The 11,391-nt window shown below is 34.6% G+C and overlaps 2 protein-coding genes across 2 annotated transcripts; one reads left to right on the forward strand and one right to left on the reverse strand.

The window, feature by feature from the left end:
- The first annotated feature begins 296 nt into the window (after positions 1–296).
- LOC107630094 (uncharacterized) lies at positions 297–2,599 on the forward strand. Its single transcript, XM_016333133.3, has 4 exons — positions 297–472; positions 1,824–2,046; positions 2,177–2,253; positions 2,449–2,599. Exons 2-3 carry the CDS (start codon positions 1,828–1,830, stop codon positions 2,231–2,233), a joined length of 276 nt encoding a protein of 91 aa, XP_016188619.1. The 5' UTR covers positions 297–472; positions 1,824–1,827; the 3' UTR covers positions 2,234–2,253; positions 2,449–2,599.
- Positions 2,600–2,788: 189 nt separating this feature from the next.
- On the reverse strand, positions 2,789–8,651 carry LOC107630093 (uncharacterized). Its single transcript, XM_016333130.3, has 12 exons — positions 8,372–8,651; positions 7,292–7,405; positions 7,009–7,119; positions 6,860–6,922; positions 6,649–6,762; positions 6,415–6,564; positions 4,868–4,945; positions 4,561–4,782; positions 4,398–4,484; positions 3,716–3,835; positions 3,320–3,412; positions 2,789–3,239 (listed from the first exon to the last, which is right to left on the reverse strand). The coding sequence occupies exons 1-12, from the start codon at positions 8,510–8,512 to the stop codon at positions 3,180–3,182; spliced, it is 1,353 nt and encodes a 450-aa protein (XP_016188616.1). The 5' UTR covers positions 8,513–8,651; the 3' UTR covers positions 2,789–3,179.
- Between the last annotated feature and the right edge of the window lie 2,740 nt (positions 8,652–11,391).

Here is an 11,391-nt window from a genome sequence, read left to right on the forward strand (position 1 = left end):
ATTATTTTGTAATTTTTTAAAAATATTAGTAATTGTTAACAAAAACAATTATTAAAAAATTATATACTTAACAAAAAATTATCAATTTTTATGTATAATAATATATTATTTTTATAATCATGCTTGCAAAAAATTACATCAAAATTTAATCTTTAAGATATTTTTTAAAAATATATATTTACTGTTGAATATTATTATTGTGTTTTTAAATTATTTAAAAGCATTTTTATCTATAGTAAAATTCGGTGTATTTTTATTGGCGTTTAAATAATTCGGGGTGTTTTTTGTGGTTAACCTTTCAAAAAATTCTAATACTTGATACCCAGTAAATGTATTGCGGCACGCAACGTGGTTTAATCTGCGAATCATCTTCTTTCTAACGGTGAGAATCCAAGAAAAAGAGCATCCACCAAGGAAAGGCTTCGAGATTCAGCGACACAGATAGCATCATTCGTCTTCTCTGTTTCTCCTTGTAAGTTTCCTATTTCTTCTGTTGTTAGGGTTTCAACATTTCTTTACTTCTTTTTTTTCCTATATTTAATTTAATTTAAACAAAGAAAAATGCGTAGTCTAATAGGTTGGTTACTTATTCACTGGTTCACTCTGTTTCTGTCGGTATTTTTACTTCATGGGTTTACCTGTTGGACTCAATTGTGCGAAAATTGTATTGTAATTTTCACGTTTTAAGTTAATTGAAATATAATATATAGGGAGAATGATAGATGGAGTATAAAGACTGAATCATTTAAGGATTTAAAGTTTTAATTCACTTGAAGTTTGTTCAAGGCCTTTGCTATGGTTGAAAAACCTTAGTTTAGTCGTAACCTGTCATTTGCTGAAAGCTAAGCTCTTCAAATTAATACAAGTGTTTAGTTTGAATTTGATCTTGTTTACTTCTACATTGGCTCTATAGACTGCTCTTGAAGTTTGTATTGCTTTGAAATTTCAATATAGCTGTTGAGCCAGTTGGTATAATTTCATCTTACTCTCTTATTCAACTTGAAGCATTCACCTTGCCAAAGGATATTAATGTTAGAGAAAACGATGAATAGGTCCTGACTTTCTAACTTGAAAGACAAATAAGTCATTGACTAAAAATACATAAATGACCTTCACCTTCTAAAACACAAGACATCTAAGTCTCTCCAAAGACTTATTTGTCTTCATATATTCTGGATAGAGGGATTTAAATATCTCACGTTTTAGAAAGTGAGGGCATTTTTGTATTTTCAATTTATCATGGATTTATTTGTCTTTGAATTAAAAAGTCAAGGACCAATTTTTCTTTTTCTCTTAATCTTAATATTCTGCTGCTGCTTGGGTCCTCATCTTTTGATTCTTTTAATTTATGGGGGTGCAGTTGCAAATCGGAATAAAATTGTCATTTTGCTATTAGAAAATAGCTTTTTTTAAATAAAAATTTCTATCATATGGCAAATGGTTTGCAAATGACCCTTGGTTAGATTTGGTTGATACAAAATACATGTTGACTAGGCTTTTCAGTTTGTAACTTTTGAAAGTAGTTGCTTTCGTTTCATGGACCACTGGAAATCTGGAATGTTATCTCTGGCTTTTAGTTCTCAATTAATTTATGTTCTGAGGTTGTATTGAGACCCTGAAACATTTTTGGAACACATTTTGCTGTGTGTTTGCTTGTTAAGTTTTGGAATACTAGATATTTTCTTGCTAGTATTTGGAGATTATTGTGTTTAGATGTTGTAATTTAGAAGGTTATATATACTTGTATCGCGCCCTTTCAGATTCTGCTTTCCATTTGTTTGCTTGAAGAATTTGTTTTTATTGATATTTGGTAATTTTGGAAGAAACATGGATATGGTTGATCATAAAGAGGGTGGCAATACCCTTGATCAAATGGATATTGAAGATATTGGCCGGCCTGAACAACATAAATCAACATGGTGCGAGAAAAAACAGGCTGCAGTTGATGAAGAAATGAAGAAGATGAGCCAACTGCCTGCAAACAGTACCTATGTTGTTCATCGTCGGAGGGTTCTTAATAAAATTCTGCAACTTATGACGATGCAGGTAGACTGGTTCAGTTCCTGTTTATCTACTCTGTAGTTTTATTGTATGACTCACTATTAACAACCTGTTAAGTTTCATAATGTATTTGATTTTTAACAAGTGATTAATTGTATTTACCCTGTTACCTCAGAGAACAGTAACACAAGAGGAGGAGCTGGAGCTACTTTTTGCTGGGCTGTCTTTGTGAAAAATTTTCAACTAATCATGGTTAGATTTTGTAGAATCAGTTTCATTATCTTCAATGTGAGCTTGATGAAGCCTTCAAGCATTTTAATTTAGCTTGATATATTGTGCCCAAATAATTTATATTTATATCTTAGGCCTTTTTTGAAGCAACTAACCCTGTTTGCTTTGCTTTTCTTGCTTTTTCTTTTGTCTCTCGATAAATAATCACATTGGAAGACCAAGACATGAAGGAAAGGCTTGTTTATAAGTTTGTATAGTAATATATAAGCAGTTTGGCAATGGCATGTAATGCATGACCAGTGAGCATTTAGCTCTTTTTAGTTAAGCTTTGGCTCGATATTAATATATATCACGTTGCTTCTTGCAATCATTGGCCTCTTACCTTTAATTGACATGGCTCATATATGTTGTTATTGCCATGTTTTGTAACGGCTCTAGAGTTGGCATTAAGAAACAATTGTTATAGTACTATGGTTTTATAGCATTCCAGAGCAAAGATGTCCGATAGTATAAGTTTTTGTTTTAGGAATGCTAAACTACTAATCATCACATGGGATTGAGAACATAATATTTGAACTTCCACAATTCTTGTCAAAATTGACATAGATTGAGCAAAGGTACAAAGAATCAAACTCCGATCCAAGAGTTCTATGTATAAAAATTTTAAATTCTAAATCCTTTAATTATGGAGCAACAATCAACCTTCTAGAACATATTTTCTTTCAGTGGCATAAGACAATACTGGAACAGTGGAACGTATATGCCATATTGCTGCTGAACCAGAACTCTTAAAAGTTTCGTTTGAAATTCTCGAGCAGTAAAATCCAAAGATCGTTATACAGAATTAATTCCTGTTCAGTGTCATGGTAGCAATATGAATCATGTAATCCTCTGAATGCCATAACAATATGTTGTATAAGCTATACTTAAGTGAGAATTATACTCCATCATAAAGATTTCAAAACTTCTCCAAGGACTAATCCCCACTGAGTCCAATGGGTGCCACCCTGCATTTTTGGCAAACAAAATTAAGATCATAAGTTAGTGTCAAGAAGATAACTCCCATAGCAACTCAATGTATGATTACTTGGCAAAATACGGCAAATGGTTCTCTAAGAGGTCCATCACATGAAAGTTCACTGGTGCTCCCATCAATAAAGGTTCCATCGGCAAATATTACCTGAGTTTGATACAAAAAGAGTTACTTGGTATCTTTTGGGATAGACAAATAAGCATGTGAAAACGAACAAAGCAAATGAATCCTCTTGCTTCTTGGTTCGATCTTTCACTTAACAAGATCAAGTGTGATATCTGGCTATGCAATTTTCGGTATCATATGTCTTGTTTGAGTCTCACCTAAAGATCGTATTGTATGAGATCAAACTTGATCTTGCCAATTTAAAAATTAAATCGAGATTATTCATTCCTAGGTCAAAAACATAAAATATTTGTGCAAGAAAACATGGAGAAAATCTTATCTCACCTCTGATGCATATCCAGGAGTGGTACCAGCAACTGGTTTGGTATACGAACCAACAGGAGAGCTTCTCTGAACAGCCTCGCAGAAAGCAAGGAGATGCTCACGACTTCGAAGCTGTACAGCCTATTAACAATGGAGATTAAATTCAATATTCATCCAAGATCAACTTATATTTTGAAAGGGATGAAATGTGACAAGTGTATATCATAATTTTATATGATTTACTTCCTGTTGGATTAAGAGTGGGATTTACTTACTGTAGCGTTGTAAATCTTGGCATTACTTAATCTGAGCATAAATTTTATGGACATTGAATTTCATTATTCTAATTGTTGAATTGAAAGTTTCTTTCTACTAAACCGATTGAAACTATAAAATTTCATATCATATACAAAATCAATCTGATAGTCCAACTTTATTTTCACAAATATGCTTTTTTGAGAATGTAGGCAATCATAGACTATGTCCATCTTTTATTTATTTTTGTTTATTTATTTATTTTTCTAAATTTAATATGCTTGATAGCTAAGCCAAATCACATGATTTAACAGTTGAATGATTGATAATATTCAATATTTCAATGTTAATAAAAAAATAAACAGAGTAGGTGGATCTATTTCCACATGTACACACACACAACAATATTTCATTTAAAGGGAAAATACAACAGAGTCAATAGCAAAACCTGAACTGTATCATGGCGAGGTACACGAGGGAGTGGTTGCACTTTATAGCCTTTAGATGCTAACACTTCAGCAATCAGTAAGGAACCCTTTACATGGAAAAATCCTCAGTACCAACTAAAAGCAAGACAAACACAATCTCTCCTAAATCGAAGAATTGAGTACCTTGATTGCTTCCCCGACCATCTGGGGAGAAAGAAACAATCCTTGGAAAAAGGCTCGCATGATATCACCAGGGGTTGAACCACAATCCACCCCAAGCCCAGGAGCAGAAAGCCGCGCAGCAGCTGCTTCAACCCATTTCCTTTTCCCAGCAACATATCCACCACATGGTGCAATTGTTCCACCAGGATTCTTTATCAAACTGCCAGCAATCAAATCCGCACCCTGCTCATGAATGTACAATGTAATACAGCAACACATCATAGTGCTAGGAGTAAAGCACCAGGAAATATGTCAAATTATCACATACCACCATGGGAGGTTCAATGCTCTCAACAAATTCTCCGTAGCAGTTGTCCACCATGACTAAGCATCCAGGGTTTTGCATCTGTACATATATGTTGAAGGCACATCATATCATGAATAAAAAATACAACGGGGAAAGAGTTTACATGAGCAACCATCCAAGTAATATCTTCTAGAGTAATACGACTAGGTACCTGAAACATCTTTAGAAGGACTTATAGATCCCTAAGAATCCTAAAGAGAGAGTGAAAGGGGGGGGGGGGGGGATTCCAACTTCTTCAAAAATTGCAACGCTGGACTTGTCATCGGTAAGGGAGACTAAGAAAAGAATGAAACATGCTTAGCGCTACAATTCTTCAAAAACTTACTTGGTACCTTTTTTCCTTAAGGACCTATAAATCCATTGCAAAATTCCTTAAGCACTTGGACTTTATTTTTCTCTTAAGAACTATAAGACCATCATAAATTTCTTTAGAGGCCTAACTATTCTATTACTCTATCTTCTACTATACACTCATAAAACTATTAATGTCACTTTGCTCTCTTGCTTTACACCTCAACTGAGAAGGCAGGTTCTGCACATATAAATTTGACGAGAGATTATGACAAAGTCATAGTAGAAGCACATAGATTAATCATTAATCATCTACTGAGATAATATCTTCTATGTTAAGATCCTAACATGCTTCTTTGGTATCTAACTCAGCCCTGCATCTCAACATTAAAAAATAGATCACCCATGTGAACAAGAAAATTTACAGAAGTTGTGGATGGAAGAAATAAGCTTAGGTAAAAGGGCAAAGATTCAATAGCAGTCTGCTTAAAGTGCTCTGCTGCATATGTTTGGAAAAAGAAGATATTTAATGATTTCTGTTTGAGTTGGTTAACAGGAACAATTCATGTTTGTGTTAGTAGCTTGAATTGGAACAACCCAGAGCTTTTGATAATAAGATCCTTTGTCCTTTGAATGCAAAATAACTCAATCCAAACATACATAACAAAAACAAAGAAACTCGAAAACAGCATGGTATAACTCAACTATAGTTCTATCATTCTCGAATTTTAGCCACAGTAAACCAAAAATGATTTGATACAAACACGTGAGCATTTCAAGTTTTAACATGCACCAGTTAGGACATAGGATGGTTGACAAGCAAGCATAAGGTATAATTCAAACTAAGCAAAGAAAAAATCAATGATGATAAAAATAGTGCCTATAATTCAATATTCAAAGTTCATATAAGATTCTGGACAAGATTCTTTTTTGGCAGGCACTAAGATGGGTGTATTTTATGCAACAAAGATGATCATGACTTTTTATATTTAGATTATAGACAAGATAAACACGATAATGTCCATCACGGAGTTCTATGGTAAGTTTTATTTTATTTTTTGTTTTCCACTTCTCCTTTGGCAACCCAATATATTGTGTAGGACTACCTTATCCTCTTGTCACTTCAATTCTTACCTAATAACATATCCTATTTTAAGAAACAAATAAAATTAAATAATAAGAATCAAAGACCATAAATCCAAAATTTAGAACCTTACTTTGATTATTTTTATTGCCCTTCCTATGTCGTTAACACTCAAACTCTGACGCCATGAATAACCACATGACCTCTGTATGAGTGCACATTTTGTTCCGGGCTTGACAGAAACTGTCAATGCATTCCAGTCAAGTCCACCATCCTCAGCAAGCTATTGGAAAAATGTCGGCGAAGTGTCAAAAAGAAGGCTGATGAGTTGAAAACAAGAATTGGAAATAACAATCTATCTGCGTACTGGAACTTCTCTGTACTTCACCCCAAAATCTTGGAGGGAACCTAGTCCACCAGAGTCCCTTTTCCCAATTACTTCCTCTAGAGTATCATATGGTGCGCCGGCAACTGCCAATAACTGACAGCTATATTAGTTTAAAGCACACTCCAAGAACAAATTCAATAGAGCACTCTATAAGACTATGAATAAGTCAAAGAAAGATGAAAAATGTTACCTCATCCCCAGGCCTTAGGAGAGCAAATAAAGCACATGTGATAGCATGAGTACCTGAGAAGAACTGTTCATATGAAAACAGTGTAACTTCAAAATTTTTAAAAAGTACAAAGTAAGAACTAATTGTATTTAACACAGAGAAAACAGAACCTGTGATCGCACAATAGCAGATTCAGCCCCAAAAATTTCAGCAAAGGCCTGGTCAAGAGCCTCTCGCCCCCCAGCTTCATCATGGCCATAACCAGTGCAACCACCAAAGTGCTGATAGAAGTAGGTGTGATAACAATCAATTAGATCCCAAAATACAGAAAATAGTTATCCCTACATTATTACAACATCAGATGAACTTTTGTTTTTGAACTAATATCAGATGATTACAAATGATAAAACAACATATGCAAAAACTGCTTATTGAAGTATAAGTGATTGTTACATGAGATCCAAGTCGAGCATTCTGGAATGCCTTTAGTACACGGGTGCTATTGAATGCAACCAAATAATCCACAGCCCTGAACTCCGAATGCAAGGCATCCACTGCTTCCACAACCTGCACTGCACAAAAAAATCCATTACAGTACCTGCACAATCTATAAGTTTACTAAGCATGAAAATGGACAGCAATCTCCACATACATTAGAATTCACCAAAAAGACCTATTCAGGATTAAAACTGCTTGATCATGATTTAAGCAATTGGTTTTGCAACAAAAATGAACAATGGCAGATTCTTGTCCTACTAGGTCGGGGAGTTCTGCACAAATCACTGAAAAATTTTACATTTAGCATCAACTTTGTCGTGTAAGCCCTAAACCCTAACCCTTCCCCTACTGCTGAAAGAGGGAAAAAGACCACTTAAAGCAATTTTATAATGTAAAAAAAAAACACATATTTAATTCATTGTTCTCTATAATAAAAGAAACACGATGTCATGTTAACTCATGTTCCACTCAATTAAAAAAAGTAAACATATATTTAGTGATGATTATTGTTAGTGGGAGAGCTCACAGAGGTTTCCTACCAAAATCATCTGTCCTAAGACTTCAATTTTCTCAGTCCTATATTGAACTCCGTTACAGTCCACAGAAGCACCAAAGTAACAACGTCAATACCAAAATAGTGAGGGGACCAAAACACTTGTGTTTTAAATTTGGGGAACCAAACCAATTCATTTTAAACCTCAGGACTAAATTGATTCCGGTTAAAATTTTCAGGACTAAAAATTCAAAGAACTACCAAATCAAATTAAATAACTACCAACCATGATTTCTCATCGTCCAAAATTTCTATTGGCTGTAAGATTGCTTTACAGTCCGTACAAATTAATCTAAAATTCTAAATAACTTGCTGCCATATTCCACACGGTTCAATGCTTTCCAGTTTACAACCAACAAGACGGTATAGTGAGATTCTAGGTTTGAAAAGGGTAAAAATTCTTATGTAATAATAATAAAAAACGGTGAAAGAAGTGATGTTCTGTACTTGAGAGAGAGTAGTAGCAGTAGTGATAGCAGTACCTCGGGGACAAAAGGTTTGGCAACGGCACTATGAGTGACAGGAAGTGAAACCCGAGAGGCAGAAAGAACGCCATTGGTTGCCGCTGAAGCTCGAATAGGAAGCGCAGGATAAGAAGAGGTGGCGCAGGATATGACGTACATTTCTTCTTCTTATTGGTCTTGCGTCCCTCTGTTATCTTGCTGTATCATCTGATAGATTATTCCCTTTCACCCCATGTTTGTATTATTGCATATTATATGAATGTATGGAGATATGACGTAACTTGCCAAATAAAACAAAGAGAAAAGGACAAATAGGTCTCTAATTTTTTGTTCTGTGGACATTTTTGTCTCTGATCATTGAAAAATACTTTTAAATTTTGCCTCCGTCAGGGACTGATCCGTCCAAGTTTTATGAAGGTTAGAGACTTAAAAGTATTTTTCAATAGTCAAGGACGAAAATGTCCACGAAGCAAAAAATTAAAAATCTATTTATCCTTTTTTCTAAAATAAAAAATGAAATTACATCACCTTTTGGTAATTCCCAGATTTTAGTCCGCTACCACATCCCAACCCAAACTAACCGGCCACTTTTTTTTTTTCAATAATGTTTTGTATCCATACAATTTTCCTAACCAAGTTAATGAAGTTGTTTTTTATTCACGCGTCTCCAACCTTCTATTAACGTAAAGTTTCTTTTTTAACCTAGAGCTTCTCTTTCTTAAAGTAAATTTTCTCTTCGTTCTTCTATCTTAACATAGAATTTGTCTTTTTTAACGTAAAGTTCTCATCGTTCTTCTTTACTTTTGTCGTACTTCTTCGTTTTCTTTTTTGATCTGCATTTATCTTCTTTCTATTCTTCATTTTCTTTCTTTGATCTGCATTGCATTTATCTTCTTCGTTTTCAGATTTCAATAGCGTATCAAAACAATGAATGATTCAACTTCAAATCAGTTGAATGAGAGCGATTTGAATTATTCTTCTGAATCGAATCAAGCAAATGAGGTTTGGATTATTCAATTTTAAATTGAATTGAATGGAATGCAATCGCTAAATTCCAGACGCAGGTGTTTTAAATTTGAATTTATATAATGACAATGTTCGGTTCATTTAGTATTGTACATTGGTTTCGCTTTGATAGTATTTCTCGATTCATTCTAGACGTAGATGTTCTAAATTTGAATTTATATAATGATAATGTTGGTTCATTTAGTATTATACAGTGGTTTCACTTTGATTATATTTTCGGTTCATTCTAGACGCAAGTGTTCGAATTTGAATTTATATAATGGACAATGTTCGATTCATTTAGTATTATATAATGGTTTCGTATTGATACTATTTTCGGTTTATTTTACAGTCCATGTGCGTTGTGGATGAACAATTTGTGCCAAAGGTTGGGATCACTTTCAAGACACTAGAAGAAGTTGAAAAGTTCTACAGAGATTATTCCAAACTTGCTGGTTTTCTACCAAACTAAGGAACACGACTCGAAAGAAATATGAGATTAAGAATCAACTAATTACATGTAGTAGAGAGGGAAAGTGGAAACCCAAGATATCTTCAAGTCTGAAGACAAACCCCTCAACTAGAATAAACTGTTCAGCCAGGATTTATATACATATATTGAAGGACGTCGGTCTTTGGATAATTTTTAAAGTTGCTCTGAATCATTCACACACTTGTTGTCCAGATCGAGCAGAGATGCTAAAACAACACATGGAGATAAGCATGTTTGTGCGTCGCACCATTGAAAACAACGAGGAAGCTAGAATCAGACCGAGTAAAACATATCAGTCATTCGTAGCAGCATCGGGCAGTCATCAGAAACTAAGTTTTATAAAAAAAAGACTTGAGAAATTACATCACAAGGGAAGTATGGAATATTTCCGAATAACACGATGCCAAAGAATTTGGAAAGTACTTATTAAGAATGAAGAGAAGAATCAAAATTTCTTTTTCGAGCTTAACCTTGAAGGTGATCACTCCATCAAAAATGCATTTTGGGCCGATGCAAGGAGTAGGGCTACATATGAGTATTTTGGAGATGTTGTTTCGTTTGACACCACTTACAACACAAACAGGTATTCGATTCATTTGGATATAGTTTTAGGTTCACAGAGCCTACACATTTTGGTTCATAACTGTGTGAGAGTGTCCATTTATGCAAGTACAATCTGATTTTTGGTTTTTTTGTGGGCATGAATCACCACGGTCAGTCGACACTTCTCGGATGCACTTTGATGAAAAATGAGGACATCCAATCATTCAAATAGCTATTCAAATGCCAGCTTCGTTGCATGGGAGGGAAGACACCAAAAGGAATTCTTACCGATCAATGCGCATCGATGCAAAGAGCTATTGAGACCTGTATGCCAACAACAATTCATCGGTGGTGCATTTGGCACATCATGAAGAAGGTTATAAGCAAATTAAACGGCTACAAGTGACACGAAGAAATCGACACAAGAGATGAGCCATGTCGTTTGGAACTCGTTTACAAAAGACACATTTGATAGAAATTGGAATGACTTTGTCACAAAGTACGTTGCTGGAGGCAATAAGTGGCTTTCAGGTAACCGAGGTTTTAATTCGAATTATTTGATGATGTTACTTTTTTGGTGAAAATGTATATAAGTTTCGGTTTATCTGTGCGTATGTTTTTGGTTCATTCTGCAAAGCTATTTGAAGATCACCATTTATGAATTTCAGTTTATCTGGATCACCACTTTTGGATTGGGATGAGAAGCACACAAAAGGAACGAGAGCATATATGCATTTTCAACAAGTTTATCACATGCAATAGCTCCTTTGATTCAATTTGTGAAGCAATACGATAATTGTCTAGCAAGCAGAGAGCAGATAAAGTGGCACCGAAATATATTAGAACGTTGGAGTAAGAACATAAAAAGGAGACACACACATATCAAGAGCAGCCAAGACGAGCCTCTATTGGAGCCTAGAAGCAAGAGATTCGACGATTTGGTGTGTCAGTCGCACAATATTTACAAATTTGCGTCAGAATCCGATGAGCTGACTGG

Source organism: Arachis ipaensis, chromosome B3 (genome assembly GCF_059453495.1).
Source record: "Arachis ipaensis isolate K30076 ecotype BB chromosome B3, ASM5945349v1, whole genome shotgun sequence".
Classification (NCBI taxonomy): Eukaryota; Viridiplantae; Streptophyta; class Magnoliopsida; order Fabales; family Fabaceae; genus Arachis; species Arachis ipaensis.